The 17,631-nt window shown below is 40.4% G+C and overlaps 1 protein-coding gene across 4 annotated transcripts in view; it reads left to right on the top strand.

The window, feature by feature from the left end:
* dachd (dachshund d) overlaps window positions 1–16,969 on the top strand; it is a 140,227-nt gene extending 123,258 nt beyond the window's left edge. For 2 of the 4 annotated variants that reach the window (XM_074658688.1, XM_074658689.1), the window contains 5 exons: window positions 2,187–2,332; window positions 7,357–7,504; window positions 8,181–8,324; window positions 10,027–10,095; window positions 14,874–16,969. In XM_074658688.1, coding sequence (XP_074514789.1) covers window positions 2,187–2,332; window positions 7,357–7,504; window positions 8,181–8,324; window positions 10,027–10,095; window positions 14,874–14,911 — 545 coding nt within the window. In that variant the 3' untranslated portion in view covers window positions 14,912–16,969. Of the gene's footprint in view, window positions 1–2,165; window positions 2,333–7,356; window positions 7,505–8,180; window positions 8,340–10,026; window positions 10,096–14,873 lie in introns of all 4 variants that reach the window. The other 2 variants (XM_074658687.1, XM_074658686.1) reach the window with 2 other exon arrangements.
* Window positions 16,970–17,631: the final 662 nt, after the last annotated feature.

Genomic DNA, 17,631 nt, shown 5'->3' with positions numbered 1-17,631 from the left:
CCCCCATCACTCCAACGCCTGTCGCTGTAATTAAGTTGAAGTCAATGATTCTGGAGCAATGGTGAGAAATAAACATGCAAACACATGCCAGCATTTGCAGCCAGGCACAGGGAAAAGGAGGGGTGGAGGGGGGGGGTTGGGCTGCAATAACATTAGAAACACAGAAACCACAGATCTAGATCGTGTTCCGCAGGAATTTACATTTGAGTTTCATTAAGCCGGTTTTGATTATATTGATTAAATTAGTCACTTATTAGCTTCCCATTTCCTTTTTTTTTTTTTTTTTTTTTTTTTAAATGCCTGTGTTTATGCGTAGCTCCTGGTGGAAATGTTATCTGACAAGGGGTGCTGTACTGTAGTTGGAGTCTGTCGAACAAAACACGCTGTTTGCTTTTCCCAGAGCATGACAGGTTGTTTCCCCTGCAACAAAGCCATCAAATATTCCGTGTGATCCAACATTGTGTTGCAGGGGAGGCCTGCTGAGTGGGAAGCCGGAGTTTGTTAAAGCAATGATTTATGATTAATGCCAACACTAAATAAGGGACAAAGTGCCTACAGTACAAATCAATTACAAAGCTACAACAGCAGACCTTTCCCCGAGGTCTACTAACGTCTCTAGTTGTTATGGTGATTTTATTGGAGGTGGGTGATGCATGCATATAATGCATGCAATACGTCTATATCAACCTGAGCTGGAGCCAACTGTAATGCTTTTGATCTTTGATTAGCCATTTTATTGAGATAAAATGGGACTTTCATGTTGTGCCAGTGTATAAGGAGAGTGGATTTTTATATTTCCACCCAGACGCCCACCTCAAAATGCAGACAGGACTGCACCAAACAAAACAAATTACCACAGGAGTGGCTTCTTAAAAGTAGGCAATTCATTATTTTTATGAAGTCAAATTATAAACAAATTTTAATCCATTAGGCAACCATCCATTCTAATTAATCAACAGGAGTGAACTCCATCTGAAAAAAGGAGAAAGGTTGTTTACTCTCTCCACGGACCAGCGGTGCATATTTCACCGTCTTCCCCTCTCGGAGAAAAAGGGAAAAAAAAAAAACGTTCTTCAAATTACAAACCTAAACTGTGAATCCTAACACTCGACTTTTGGCGCGGAGATGTTTCCAGGGCATTTGCAGATGCTTGAAATAATCTCCAATGTTTTTGCTCAATCTGCTCTGAGGATGGGTGAAATAAATACTTTAAACTAATTAATGTAAGACCAGCTGTTCCCAGCACTTGGCTGGCGTTGGTGAATATTGATGGGAGGGAGAGGCAGGGCTGTTCGGCTCCACTCGCTGTTTGTACAAGATTCAGCCTGCCACATAAACAGATATGAATACTGGATGAGAGCAGAGAGGTGCTGTGCACGACACAGCCAGGGTTCCACATTACAAATAAAAACTTTTTTCATTAAATTAACAATTAAACAGCTGATGGTGCAGACTTCCTGTGGAGACCTTTTTAGCCGGGATGCGTTTAATAAACCGGCTCACTCTGCAAGATGGTAGCACTTACAAAACCGTTGGCTTGATAAAAGCTCACTGGACAAAAAACATGTGTCGAATCTGATGGGGCAACAAACGGCAGTGTCTGACATACTGTTTTAGTTTGACCAGGCTGTATCTGTGTCTGCCGGTCTGCCTCCCGCTTTCACTCCCTCCCTCTCCTGCTCCTCTTTCCTCCTCTGAGGCCCGGCGGAGAGGCTGGACGGCAGATGGCAGGGCCCTACCCCTCCGCCGGTGATGAATGGAGGATGATGTCATCTTAGGTTTTGACAGGCACCCGTGCGTGCGTGCACAAAGGAAGCCCGAGCCTCTGGGGTCGAACTGCGGGCCTGCTTCTGATTTTGGAGTCCACATGACATCTCTTAAATGGGGGGAAGCTGGATTTATGTCCCGGTAGATATTGTTTAACCCCACACTCAGGCCTTGAGAAGAAGCAATACAAAAGGAGTCTCCAAGGGGACCAGTCAGTCCACTATATTTCTGAGAGGAGCTGCTGGAGATCAATATCGACCCAGTTCGCTGCTACTGGTCAATTCAAGTCAGGGTCAATATGTGTCAGCAATCGCCAAAAAACTACTCACATATTCTACCACTTAGTTAGTTTTCAGGTTTCACAAATAGAACTCTATGAATGATTAATCAATTTTCAGTGTTATCGTGTTTCTTCGCAGAGGACAACTCCATGTGCACCCCAACAGCAAGAGACAGCTACGAGAGGTTGTCTTTTGCCGGACAGGGTCTTCCTCCTGGCTTCCCCTCACCATTCCTCTTCCCAGACGGCCTGTCGTCAATAGAGACTCTCCTCACCAACATACAGGTATTGTCCACTGACGGAGTTGTGCCCTCATAACAAGACAGAGTCAACGCATGCTGACACAACTTTAGGAGCGGTAAAGTTTGGCATCTGATGGTTTATACAGTAATCTCTGCACTGTACCTTTAACCTCATGTAGCCAGGCCTACTGTATGTCTTGTCAGTCTCAAAGAAGCCTGGAAAAAAATCACAAACATCCATTGTTTCAAGCAAAAATGTTCATGTGATGTTTGAAATGATTTTGATGCCAAGTGTTTGCCATAGAACAAAACACAGTCCCGGTGCTGTGTGTCTGGCAGAGGGTTTTAATTACCACTTGAGGGCGCCAACGTGGAATTATTAAATTCCATTCGTAGATGCTTTGCCGATATACTTAAAGGGACTATTTGTAATTTTGTAAGCGCATAAATGTAGCGGGTCGTCACACATGCGCGTTTGCATATGCGCGCTCGCGTGTGGCTGGAGCCTCGTCTCCGCTGCATGCTCTCCTTCACTCAGAATGCGCGCGCGTCCTCGCTGTCTCGCTCCACTTCTAGACGTGAACGCGCGCTCACTACACACTGCAGAAGAGTTTAGCTCTGAGAATATCTAGTGAATGCACAGGGGACGTTTGTGCAGAAATAAATTCTGCAGTTCCCCCAGACCAACAGAGCTTTCCCGTGTCTTGTGAAGTGACGGAGTTCTTCAGAGAGTTATGTTACCCTCTCGTTACCGACCGGGTGCCGGTGTCTCCTCTGCTCTCTCCGGCTGCGGGCGGAGAGAGCAGAGGAGACATGCTGCAGAGCCCCGCTGCTTCAGCCTGCACTTAGGCAGGAAAAGCCAACACTAGGACCAGATCTAAATCATGTTCATGGAGAGACCTTCGTCTGGTCAGCTAACATTACTGCCAAGCAGCTGAAATATAGAGTGATATTGTGGTTTTAGCTGACGTGTGTCGCCTCACTGTTTTGAGCGATGCTCGTTCAGGTATATTTAGAGCGAGCAAGCGCGAGCCCGACGCTGACTTTCGTTGATTTCACGGCCACAGGTGTCGCTGTTAAGAAGCATTTCTGAAAGTTACAAATAGTCCCTTTAAGCTCGAGACTGTCTTCTCCAGAAAAAATGACAGCGCTGGATTTTTGTTCAAACTGCTCATAACGTGATTACAAGCAGCAGGAAGTAGGGAAACTTTCTTAACGTTAAGTAGGAGTGTTGTGGTCAGGTTACATAACTGCGCATACAGAGTATTTGACTTCTAACATCTCCTACCAACAGACTTTTCTTTAATGACAAACTTAGTATTAATGTGACTATCACTGCAATATTTAATCCAAACATTACCCATTCTTGAGCTTTGATGTCCTAAAGGAATACTTCACCCACAAAATGACCATATCGGTTACTCACCGCGTGTTACCTTGAATTCTTGAACAAACTTTCTTTGCACTTTGTTGCATGAACTCCCAGCACGCAAGCGTGAGACAGTAGTGATGGAAGTGTTTTAAATACAAAGATTTAGGTGAAAATGCATTTGTTTTGGAAGTAGTGAGCGTACGACTTGATTGTTTCAGACTTGGATTATACTGCACGAGTTGTGTGAGCGTTTATAAACAGATGTTTTGATATAGTTTTGCTGTTGTTAAACCTAGCCTCCATTTACTTCAATTCGTGAAGGATTTACTCTGTTTTGGGCCATTTTTGGATTCTCCGCTCACAGTGGAGGCATGTGAGAAAAACAGAGTTTTCTTCAAGAATTCAAGATAACGTGGTGAGAAATTAATATTAGAGCTGCAACGATTAATTGATTAATCAAATAGTTGCCAACTATTAAATAAATATGCGACTATTTGAATAATCAATCAATCGGTTAAAGTCATTTTTTAAAGAAAAACAAATCAAAATTCTCTGATTCCAGCTTTTTAAATGTGAATATTTTCTGGTTTCTTTACTCCTCTCTGACAGTAAACTGAATATCTTTGAGTATTTCCACAATTTTTGGACATTTTATAGACCAAACAATGAAAATAATTGTTAGCTGATACCTAATTGATATACATGTGGTCATTTTAAGTGTGAAGTTTTCCGTTAACTCAAGGTCCACTATAGCTTTTTATAAAGCGTTCAGCAGCTGTTGTCCTTGACAAGTGAGCAAACCCCATCCGCTGATAAAGACTGTGAGATTAGTTTGAAAAACTCCGGAAAAAAAGCTAGAAAGACAATCTTGATTCAAAATTTCTTTTATTTGTCAAACTTAACCAAGTAGTATCAGTTAACTCAACTAACCACACCATCACTATAGGTGTGGCAGAGCCAAAAACGTTGATATGGGTCATTTTGATATACGCTGACAATCTATTTTGTCGTCAAGGCTTGAGGACTAAATCTTAAATTAATAAATAAATAAGAAAACTAAGCAGATGTTTTTACACAATTTAAAGCTTTCCATGCTAAATTTACTTGGTAAAAGTCTTTGTCATGATGGAGACTCTCTACAAGAGCTCATCTTTAATCTAAAAGGTGGACATCATCCACGTCCTCCTTCCAAAGTACAAAATGAACATCAGGACTACGGACACACTCAACTGTAAATCTGCATACCTTAACAATACCTGTCTACTCAGAGTGCCATTTAGGCTTCAACTCAAACACCCCCAGTCAGAAAGATGAATGTATTTGCCTTCTGTCTGAGTGTAATGATGTGTGCACACTGCTGCCCTTCTCATTGCACTTGTACCGTTGGCATCAGAGTCCTGCTTCTCCTTTGGCTCGGCGCGGTAATTAGAAAGCCACAAGTAAACCCCCGTCGCAAGCTCCCAACACTCCACTAAGTCATCTTTGATAATGATCCGCACGTCGAATATTTATATACAAATCAACAAAATGAAACCAAGCAGAAAATTAAGATAAAGCAACTTAGAATAAATTGGGGTCAGAAGAATCAACAATTAGCAAGCTATAGCCCAGTGCATTTGATATAATTGCGTGTGGATGGGGAATAATTGTGATGTGAGAATGGCGGGCGCGGTACTGTACCGCTTCCACGCAAGAACGCAGTATCTTTCAATTCAGGACTGTCAGGAGTATATTTGGAATGGCAGTAATGTAATTGATACATGATGAGATACTTGTCATTCATATTATTCATTCCTGCTGTGCTGTGTGAGGAGCTTGAAAATGTGCTACGGAGACTAATTCTCTATATCAATTCCAATCCAGTAACTATTGTCAGCTGTGTAGTTGAAGGAGGGAGAGAAAGAAACATAAAGATATAAAGAGTCAGTCTATAGAGTGCTGAGCTTGCCTGTAAACCTTTTACCCTCTACTTAGCAGACTGGAGCTTTGACCAAGAGGTGAGCTCCATCTTAACCTTTATCGTGGCGAGGATGAACGGCGTTTCCTTCTTCCTCTTTGCATTTTTCTCCTTCAGCCCTCTCAATCAAGCGATCTTCTCTCCGGTTCGGTTCAGATCATCTGAGACCCGCGGGATCATTAGTCTCAGTCTTAAAGCTGGAGTGATTGATACCTGTACCATATGAAACTAGAAGACTAGAATCCATTGGTACCAGCCGTGTCATCCTAGCTTGTGGGGAAGGAGGCTAAATAACGCTCCAAAGTTAGGCTAAATTTTGGCGAGGGAAAAACTGGCATGGCAATTTTCAAAGGGGTCCCTTGACCTCTGACCTCAAGATATGTGAAAGTGGGCTCTATGGGTACCCACAAGTCTCCTCTTTACAGGCATGCCCACTTTATGATAATCACGTACAGTTTGGGGGGGAAACAATGCAGTTGTGGGTATGACTGGAAAGCTGAGACTCTTGCAGATCAAATGATACCAATTGTATTCATGTATGATGATGCCATTTCATGGTAGTGAGACCATTTTTTTAAACTTGACCTCACTGTATAAAATGACCTGTGGAGACCTCTAGGATAATCACAGCCTCATGAAACTTTACAACCACAAACTAAAGACCTAGAGCATTCAGAGGATGGAGCGCTTTCCTAGGTAGATTGACAATAAGGGGTGTTCTGAGCAGTTTCCAGAACAGAAGTGCTCCCAATCCAATCGCCGAAAAATACAATTCTTGCAGAAATCTCCAAATGTCAAACGTTTTTGATCCCAAATCACAGCATGGCTTTTTCTATGGTGTTCCTGGAGGTCTTGGTGTCTTAATGGGGTATTGCGGAGGGATTATTGACCATTTTTATCAATTCTCAAATGGTAAAAAATGTTTATATTCATCACGAAATCTGTGTAACAAATGGTATCAACCCAAAAATTACTGCAACAACTTATGAGACATAATAGAGCATGAGAATGACCATCACAAACTTATATCATTAAGCTTTTTAACACTTTCACAATTTATTTTTAATTAATTAATTCATGTTAATTTCTGATGTATGACAACTTGACACACTGAGCTGCATCTCAAATTAATCTTCAGGTTCCCAGCTTTCAGACGACGTACGCCACTTCTATGTGACATCTACTGTTGACCTGCTATCTCCCCCTAAAGATCCCCTGTACCCCTTAAAAAAAAGACAAAAACCGGTCGATGTGGGGCTCTTAGGGTTAAAGTGTAACATCTATCCACACTTGTATTTCACAGCTTTGACCAAAAGGGGTCAGACATTCCCAGCGCTCTCACATCAGCTATCATTAGTCATTATTTTTTAAAAAGAATATTACAAAAGCCTCTGGTGGATCTACAGTGTGTTCATGTTACTAGATCTTGTGGGAGCTTGTGGAGCAGCTACGAGATAATGACACCCTCTCACAGATAAAAGGTGGTAATACGCCTGAAAGGAATCATGTAGCGGCAGTCAGTTTTTGGCCCTGTGTTCTGCTTCACCACTGTGGGCAGTACAAAGAACTGCTGTGACACACTTTCAGTGTGGTTTGCTGTCACTTCATCTTGAAGCTCTTAAATAGCCCACATCACTCTCGTTTTCCCTGCTCCCCGCTCTGCCTGTTTTTTTCTTCTGTATATCCTCTACGTGTACATATAAATATATACCGTATATGTGTGCGTGTGTGTTTGCAGGGCCTGCTCAAAGTGGCTATTGACAACGCGCGGGCTCAGGAGAAGCAGGTGCAGCTGGAGAAGACGGAGCTGAAGATGGAGCTGTTCAGAGAGAGGGAGCTCAGGGAGACTCTGGAGAAGCAGCTCGCCATGGAGCAGAAGAACAGAGGTACTGCCTGACGACTACCTGGCACTGAATCCTCCCCGTCAGCCATGTGTGTGTGTGTTTGTGTGTGTGTGTGTGTGGGCATGCGTAAACGTGTGTATTCTCGCCGACTTCACAGGCCATGCGCTCATGTAGACGTGATAGCTCCTGAATGTACATACACAGTCCTGCATGTATGTTTAATGTGTCTTATTGCAACGCTGACATGCGCGGCTGCGTTCCTTCGGTTACACACACACACACACAAAGCGATCTGCTTAGCGCCGCTTTTTTCCCGCTCTCAGTCAGTCGACATAATTGGTAATACACACATTAACTTAGAGAAATTCACTCTCCGTCTCATGTTAAATGCATCAGCTTCATATGCTAACTGTGTCGTTTATGTTTAATGAGAGAAATTCATGAAAAATATCCCAATACATTTTTCAATTTGCTTTAATTCCCCCTAGCAGTTTGTTAAGTCGCTAGTCAGTATTGTCTTTTATTAAGGAAGATCTTCATATATTATAAAATATTTAGGTTTAATTGATTTCCCCTTTTTCTATTATAGTGTGCTAAATTTTAAAATTGAGGTTATTATCTTTTCCTGCTCGAATGCAGTAGCTATAATAATCAGATTTTCAGTCTAATTTGCCCCATAGCTCATTTATCATCGCTGTGGTCTTTCCCCCCGTCTCAGCAATCGTTCAGAAGCGTCTGAAGAAGGAGAAGAAGGCCAAGAGGAAACTCCAAGAAGCTCTGGAGTACGAATCCAAGAGGAGAGAGCAGGTTGAGCAGACCCTGAAGCAGCCCTCGCCCTCCGACAGCATGCGTTCACTCAACGGTCAGCTGCTCCACCGTGAGACACTCTAAACTGTGCATTTCACTTCCAACACTTTCAGACATTCAGTGCAAATGTGTCGATTCAATGTGTGATTTTTCAGGAGTTTAAAAGTTACTTGAAGCAAATGTTGTGAAATCACAGATGACTATCCTTAAAAACACAATTATTTTATAACAATAGTAATAAAATAATTACTAGTATCACATACGTAATTCTGTTTTGTTCAAAATGTGAATACTGGATCTTATCTAAAGTGAAACTTTTCAGTTTGCTTTCCATCCTCATAACGTCTTATTAAATTCTGCACCCTATGCAACCCTATATTAATCTGTCGATTATGTTATCTTGTCTTGCAATTTCTAATAATAGTAAAAAAAAAAGTTCCTCAAAGCTAAACACTAATCGCGAATAATCACAAATTAATCGCACTTTTTTATCTGTTCAAAATGTACCTTAAAGGGAGATTTGTCAAGTATTTGATACTCTTATCAACATGAGTGGGCAAATATGCTTGCTTTATGCAAACATATGTATATATTTATTATTGGAAATCAATTAACAACACAAAACAATACCACATTTTGTCCAGAAACCCTCACAGGTACTGCATTTAGCATAACAAATATGCTTAAATCATAACATGGCAAACTCAAGCCCAATAGGCAACAACAGCTGTCAGTGTGTCAGTGTGCTGACTTGACTATGACTTGCCCCAAACTGCATGTGATTATCATAAAGTGGGCATGTCTGTAAAGGGGAGACTCGTGGGTACCCATAGAACCCATTTTCATTCACATATCTTGAGGTCAGAGGTCAAGGGACCCCTTTGAAAATGGCCATGCCAGTTTTTTTTCTCGCCAAAATTTAGTGTAACTTTGGAGTGTTATTTAGCCTCCCTCCGGACAAGCTAGTATGAATAGCTTTAAAACTGAGCCTGCTACAACCTAAAAATTGCAAGTTGCGTTAATGCGTTAAAGAAATTTGTGGTTAAATTTTTGTTAACGCGTTAACTTTGACAGCCCTAGTTTACAATGATATAAAACTAGAGAGTGAAAAATGACTACATAATTAATATATTATTAAAATAGTTTGCATATTAATCACGAAGTGCACATTTACAGGACATTTCAGTTATTGGTTAAGCTGTAAAGTAACTAACCTGAACCTTATTGTTCATTACTTTGATCTAGTCGGGTTGCAGAGTTTAGGTTTTGCATACAAAACACGATGCGCTCATAAAATGTGATTTACTACCAGAGTTTAAACCAGCCAGTGTGTCCGAAAATTTCATTTTAATACGTCAGATCTTTTTTTTAATACATAAAAACCAGTTCATTGGTGGCCACCAGCAGTGTACAGTACGGAGTTATAAGACCAGTTACAAAGTCAAAAATATGACAATTAATATTTAGCACGAGTGCAATTTTACCTTTGACACATCTGTGCTTTTACATCAGCAAACGTTTGAATGCAGGGTCACACTTTAATGGATAATTATTCCAAAGTGTTAAATCTTTTTTTCCCCCAGTAATAATACTCACAGAGAAGCACAATTCATCCAACACACACATTCAGCTCTACGCGGCGGAGATATAGCCTGAAGGCTCAGCCTCTTGTTTTGAATGAACGATGCTGTGAAAGTGGCATTGTGATAGGTGGATGTCAGGGATGTTTAACGGCGGTGATCCCTCTCTTCTCTCAGACTCTCTGACCCCTGAGATGGAGAGTGACCGCAGCAGTGGAAGAACAGATGCTGAAAGGACAATACAAGGTACAGGGGCTCAGATGAGACAATAAATCTCTCTCTCTTTCTCTGGCTCTCACTCTTGCTCTCTTTCTCTCTGCCTCCCTCCCCTACATCCCCCCCTCGCTTCCTCTCTCTCGCTCTCCCTCACACACACACACACTGCTTCACTTTATGAACATTAGTGTTACTGTGCCTGCTGTTCAGGCATACAGCTCACCATCTGGGCCGCAGCACTAGGTCAAGATCATTGGTTTTCTGTAGGAATAATATTGTTCTTTTACTTGACTTTTAGTGGCTGCGGTGTTTTTCGGGAAACAGACCTTTTGTTAGGCTATACAGTAGGTAAAATAGTGAAACAGCCGAGCTAGAATGCAGCAGAGAACGAGCTAAAGAAGTGGTTTGTTTACAGCTCAGGAAGCATTAATGAGTCATAAAACCACAAAAAGCAGTGGAATCCCCCCTTTGATAGTAATAAACGGGGCAAATCAATCCATTTTATGAATAAGCCTTGTACATTTTTAATGGTTTGTTTGTTTGTTAGCCTTGGGGGTGCAGTATGTGTTTGGGGAAGGGCGCTCCGGCGATAACCTCTGTAGACTGTCTGCTATCTGTGTTTACCCAGATACAAGACACCTTGCAGAGGTTGAATATCCTCATTATTACTCCAACATCTCCCTTTAATACGCCTCAGCTGCGTCTGCTCAGAAAAACCGCCCTTATCAGTGGGAGGGGTCCCAATTTATCCGAGAAAACGCTCCGTGTAATTTGCTGTGAAAAGTGGAAAATATTCGTCTTTGTATGCGAGAATAAGTTGGGTCTCTTTAACTCTTTAATGTGCGATTAGTCTACTTGAACTGATGTTTTGTGAAAGGGCAAAAAAAGAAAGAAAAACGTACTGAGAGAAATGATGACTCCTCCTTAATTAAATGTCATTCAGTCACTGCAGGGATCTGAAGCAGTTTGATGTCCAAAAAAAGGAAAACCATATGTCACCATTTAAATACAAAGATAACTTCCAGATTCAGCGTTAATTATAGCCCCCTATTTCATACCAAATTTGTATAATTTAGCCACTATAATTTCTTTACACTTGTATGAAGAGCTGGCCCCTTTTGTAATTGTATCAAACGTGTTAAAGCTTCACACTTCTAGTGACAGCAGACTGCTTACATGTACAGTCTTGGTTGAAATGAAGCAGATTTTTTTTTCATTTAAATGTTTGTTTTTACTCTACTCCCCGTTAGGAACAGCACGATGCGGCCGTATCATTTATTACGGTCTCTCAATCACTCCGATCATTGCCTTGAAGAGTGGGATGAAGGAGGAAGCTGAATAACAGGCTGCATTTTGTGTTTTTTTGTTCAATTAGAGAAGCATTTGTCTGCCACCCATGTCTCCTCTGCTCTACTCCGCAAGCCTCGCTGTATAATTAACCTCAAATGGCAAAAAATGATGTTGATAAATTACACAAGCAGAAGGGGAAAAAACAAGCCTATCACTCGCATGAAAGCCGAGAGAAATGTGTGGGTATATTCTCAACTCCAAACTCAGGGAGGCGAATGGAGAGAGAGAAAGAGAGAGAGAGGGAGAGAGAGAGGGAGAGGGAAAAAAAATAATGAGGGCATAATTTTAGAGAACTAATTATTTCTATTTGTCTTTTGTCACACTTCTCTAATTCTGCGATATTAACACAGTCTGTGTTTATTAATTGCTTTTACAGTGTTTTGAATCGGGTCCAAGAGGGAACGTGGCTCTTTTCACAGGCAGGCAAGCTACTGGGACTGTACCTCGCCAGTACTGCCTGGCAACGGTGCACATGCGAATATCTTCCCCCAGTATCTTCCCTGGTTCCCTGCCGCCTTCCCCACTCGTCATGTGTTCGGCAAGTTTACACGACCCTGTGCGCAGAGATAAAGTTCTTTGTTGCAAGATTAAACATCAAAACAGTTAAAGTGAAATTAAAATTAAATGAATGAATGTCACTGAAGCAAAAAAGACTGTAATTAATGGATCCCTTAATTGTCTTCATAAAATATTTGCATGGGCATAATTTGCATAATTTACATGTATTAATTAATCTTTCAAAGGAATTTTGTGCTGAGAGAAGCCAAAAATTCCCTTTGTTTTATTTAGCATCTAATGAAATATTTATTCTCTTTAATGAACTTTTCATCTTGATTTGAATATAAAAATACTAAAGTTTTAACATATTTTAATGAGACGGCTCTTTCATAAAACAACGTGTCAAGACGTCACAGATTTTTCTACTCGCGTGTGTGTAAAGCAGATGTTTCAACATTTGCACTAATGTTGCGCCTTGATTTGAAAATGGATTTGAATCAGTGAGATCCGCTTATCAGACCTCCTCGCTCGTTCCCCCGTCTTTCATGATAATTTAAGTAAAACGCCGCGATGTCCAACCGCTCCTCTCAACGGCGCATTAAATGTCAAATCCATAAAATAATCCTCTTCGTTTTCATTAACACCCCTACAAACTGCTCCAACTGTGAAGCTGGGCAGGCAGGTAGACAGACTGCGAGGTGAGCGTGTGATGTTTCGTCTGCTCTTGTTGTGAAAGGCGTGCATGTGTGTGCGTCCCGGCCCACACTCTTCTTAGCACTCTCCGGCCCCCTCCTTGGCTGTCTGTTCTTCATAGCGCTGCATTCATGCTGTAATGACTTTTACACAGAACTCGGTGGTTGTTGCTTGAATAGAGGCAGCCATAGTGCAATGCCTTTGAGACCTACGGCAGTGCTGGGTAATTAGCCTGTGTGTTTGTACACCCCCCCCCCCCCCCCCCCCCCCCCCTCCCATCCCCCTCCTCCCCAACACACACATACTGTACACACACACACACACACACACAACAAGCCTTTGTTGTCTCCGCTCTCCATGCACGACAATACATAAAACACAAGGCTAATAGGTAGGGATGCATCAATACCGGATATCCGATACAGACTCAAATAGCTGGATCGGATATCGATGACAATGGGGCAGATCTATTCAAATCAATTATATGATTATAAACAATATACATTATATGCTGAAATTTGAATTCCTGCCCTAAATTTTGACCAATTTGTTGCTGCATTTAAATGGTTTACACTTATTAATTTTTAAGATTTTATTACCAAGTTGCTGGTGTACGATTTATTATTTTAATAATAAATAACAATTCAGTAAATGTATTAGGGGTGACCCGAATGCTTCGAAGCTTCGACCATTGCCATGGTAATCGACCTCCAAATCAGTATTCAAATGCAATTTTTTGTTTTTTTATATATATATAAATATGTAATAATAATGTCTAAATCCCAAAATAGCACATGAAATAAGGAATAATCCCACAACATTATTCATTACTCATATTAAACATTAGTTATTGTAGACGGATATCACTGTTTGTTATATGTAGAGGTGCGTGTGTGTACAGTAGTTCTTACCGAAGCTTCGAAGCCCAAAAAATGGTATTCGGGACAGCCCCTAAAATTTATATTTATGTATTTATTTGTTACATTTTGTTTTACAAAATCAGGAAAGCAATGTTTAAATCAAGCCTGTTGTTGCCTTACACATAAAAGAATGATCCCAGTCACTTTCACACAGTGAGGCATACAGCTTATTAATTAAACACTGGTATCGGATCGGTACTCGAAAGCCCAGGTATCGCTATCAGTATCGGGACTGAAAAGTCGGATCGGTGCATCCCTACAAATAGGTAGAACCAGACTAATTGATCAAATATTAATAACATAATGAGTACAGATGTTTAAATTCGTAGTGGTAAAATAAGAAAGAAGTATCTTTTAAATTATAGAAAATAACCTGATGCTCAAAGTGTGACTCCCAGCAGAAGTAAATGCACTTCCAGACATTGTAACCAGGTGTATTCCTCACATCTCTGTAGAATAGGAGTCAACCGTCGTCTCTGATGTCCTGCGCAGGGCTTGTGTCATGTCCGACAACTTGCGCTGCTAAATGTCTTTGTGCGCGTCTCTCTTTAACATTGAATTATTTAGGCGGCGCTGCCATAGAGAGGTGCGCTTCTTAAAGGCATTACTGTGGCGTTCTCCGGCAGAGGAAATGTGAAGGTAATAAACGTCAAACATGCTCCTGAGCTGTGCCTAACAGATGCTTTTACCAGCTCAGCGTCGGAGCAGCACTGCTCGCTCAGGCGAACACTCAGACAAGAGTGTGTTCGCTGGGAAATGGACAAAGCTCGTTAGGTTGGAGGTGTCTGGAGATAACGCGGCGGAGGAATGTCTGCCGTTTTCAATAAACACTATTTCCATGCAGGAAATGTCACTTAGAGAGAGCGCTTTACATCATGAGTGCAGTATTATGTTCAAACAAGCGTATCAGTAGAGATGTCTTAAGCACATGTGGCATACAATTCTGATGCCTGGAGTGTGGTTATCATAGCTGCTTTTACAGTGGCTGCTTTGTTGGTGATAAAATATGCATGTAACAGTGTAATTATATTTGTACATCCTGACTGTATATGATCTTAAAAGCAACGGTACAACTATTTTGGTTAGTATTTTCTTTCTACCATCATACATAATTGAAGTGCAAGTGAAGTAAATGACTGATATTTAATCGTATTCGTCACGGCTGCTAACTTAATCTTATGCTTAAATCGGCTTCTAGATCCATAGTAACACTGCTGAAAGTGAAAGACTAGAGGGCAACATTTTGAAGTTACGTTTCATCAACAATCACATCCTGAATAGTGCATTTGCGTCAGCAGGATGTTAGCTGGTGGCTAATCCTTGGCTCCTGTGTGTCCTCTGTTGCAGATGGAAGACTGTTCCTGAAAACCACAGTGATGTACTGATAAGGCCGTGAGGAGCTGGAGGAAATAAAAAATTCAGAAAAAAAAGAAGAGAAAAAAAAGAAAAGAAAACCCATGAAGATTCTCAAGAGCCCTTATCCAGGCTGATTTAGTAGAGGAAAGAAGTCAAGCTGCTTGTAGAAGTTCAATGGAAATGCTGTGTTCACCCAAATGCTGGAGGAGGTTGAGTCTGAATGTAGAATAAAGAAGTCTTTTTCTCACAGAGGCCAACGTTAAATAGTGTGATAGAGCAGGTTTTGACTTAGCGGGTTGGCCAGCGTGAAGGATAAACATATTGAGCACAGTAAAAAATGTACCCATGGTACACTGTTGGTAATAACCCGTAAAATTCACAGCACTGAAGATTTTTATACTGTATCTCAGCCAGCGAGAAAGCTTCGAAAAAGAAATTCGACTGAAGTTTCGTTTTGTATTTCAAATTGAATTTTGAGAAGCTGAAAAACGACACGTGGAGATGAACCTTGCGAGGAAGAAAAAAAAAAAAGAAATGTGAATCTATCCATGTGTTCATCAAAAAGAGAAGACTGATGTTTGATTTTCATGTTTTCTAAATTAGATGACAATACAATCAAGTTTCCTTTTTACCATTGTTGTATATACAAGATCTGATGATAATGATAGGAAAACTCACTCTATCGAACCCCAGCGGATTGATGAGGTATGTGTATATAACGTTAAGAGGTATTGTGTATGCAGTAGAGCTATTAGGCAAACAATACCACCATTTATATAAACCTACAGTTTTGTTTTGTTCTATTTCTGAGCCATCATTCTTTCCTATAGCTGCCATTTTTGGTGAGAAAGCATGCAGGCATGTAAATGTTTGTCCTGGAATTATGATATTTAATAAATCCTATATTGTGCTGAACAAATACTAGGGTTGACTCACTCAAGCCCAGATGATTTTGAAAACATAATTATCAAACATTTCACTTTCAAAATGAAGACTTTTGCTGTCAATAGTACTGTAATCTTTGTAACAGAGGTAATATTTCTTGGAATTTACTGTACATTTTTTGTCATGAGACACACTCAAAAATCAGCACCTCTCAATGCTTTTTTAAAAAAAAAAATATCCAGACTAATTATGATCACATTTCAGCTTGGGAAACAATCAGTCATGACACAACTTTTCGAGACTGAACGCCATTTAATTACATTGCTCAAATCCCTGCTGAACGTAACACAGACACACTTTTCTTTTCTTGTTTAGAGTGTTTCATAATATCCTGATGAGAAGAAAAAAAAAACATAAGTTATAATTTTTCCTGTTACTTCCCCTAAAGACTTTTGGATTTTGGTGCTGAAACACCTGTGTATATTCTCTAGACATAAGCTGATGTCAGTCCTTTAATTGCAAAACAGTTTAGACCTTATGTGTTACAATCAGAGGAGAAGGAGGAGTGTCCCATGTTCACAATGTGTTTGTTCTTTTTGTTCTCAATGGAGTGTCTATAGGTCTGTTGTCACTGATAACTTATATAGCTTCTCGAATCATCTCTTCATTGTACTTCAAATTCAAATAAAGTTAACATGTTGATGATAAACTATATGTGAGTTAACTATGTTGCCCAAACACACGTCTCTGTCGCAGTCCTGCTGACAACGCCAAGTGTTTTTTGCGGTAGAAGTTGCACACTGATTGAACATTCCAGATACAGAAGACAACCAAACATAACAGTTCAAGATGATCTGATACAAATGTAAGCAAGTGTTGGGGACAGCTCCGTTGTGTTTTTGGCATATTCTTTTTTGAGACCTTTCTAACTAATTTCTATGTATTATTTACACCCTTAAAAAAAAAACATTGCAAGTATACTGTAGAAACATAAATGAGCATATTGTTCTTCACTTAAAAAAATGTAAATGATGAGAATATCTTGTGTAATCTTTCCTTTTCACTGAGTGTGGATGCGAGAGTGTGTGTGTGTGTACCCTTTGACTTGCATGCGTGTTTTTTTAAAGCGTAGGCTAATCCTATATAAGCTATGTAAATGAGGGTGTGACCAAGCTCACTGTAAATAAATTATTTCATGTGTACTTCGAAGTGTATGACACTAATTCACAATATATCACCATAAAACAAACAGCAGTCCTTTAAGCAGATGTACATGCTGTAAGGTCATGCATCACTATAGTGTTCACTTTATAGAAGCTCAGAGGGAGTCGTTACATTACGAAGCTGTTCTGTTAATTTGTCAAGATTGTTCTGTTTTGTAAATGTGACATTGTCAGTTTTTATGGCATTTTTCTTTGTGCACGTTTTTTAATTATAATCGGTGCCGACTGTTCTTGAGTGACATTATTTGTTTTGCTCTCGAGACACAGTGGTTATCCACAGGGATCATTTCAGAACAACTGTAACAGGTACGGCTCTCGGAACACATAAGAAAACACGAAATCGACATTGAGAGACAAATTTCTCTAGTAAGCAATTCTGAGTGAAATGTGTTGACACAGCATGCTTGGCCCATTCCCATTTTGCATGCTTTTTAAAGCATGGCCGTAACGCAGCCACAGAGATGAATAATTGACTGATTGCTGCATAATTCAATGCTGCATTGTAAAAATTCAAGGCCTGAAAAATATTTCAAGCTTTTCTTCTTTTTTTATTAAAAATGAGGTTAAAGTTTCAATCAACCTTGAAAGAACAATATGACACACAATGGGCAATCAATCATGGAACCGTGCTTCTCGTGTGA

The sequence above is a fragment of the Sebastes fasciatus genome, chromosome 14 (genome assembly GCF_043250625.1).
Source record: "Sebastes fasciatus isolate fSebFas1 chromosome 14, fSebFas1.pri, whole genome shotgun sequence".
NCBI classification, from domain to species: Eukaryota; Metazoa; Chordata; class Actinopteri; order Perciformes; family Sebastidae; genus Sebastes; species Sebastes fasciatus.
Note: the sequence above shows the minus strand (reverse complement) of the source record. Positions and strands in the feature narration are given on the sequence as shown.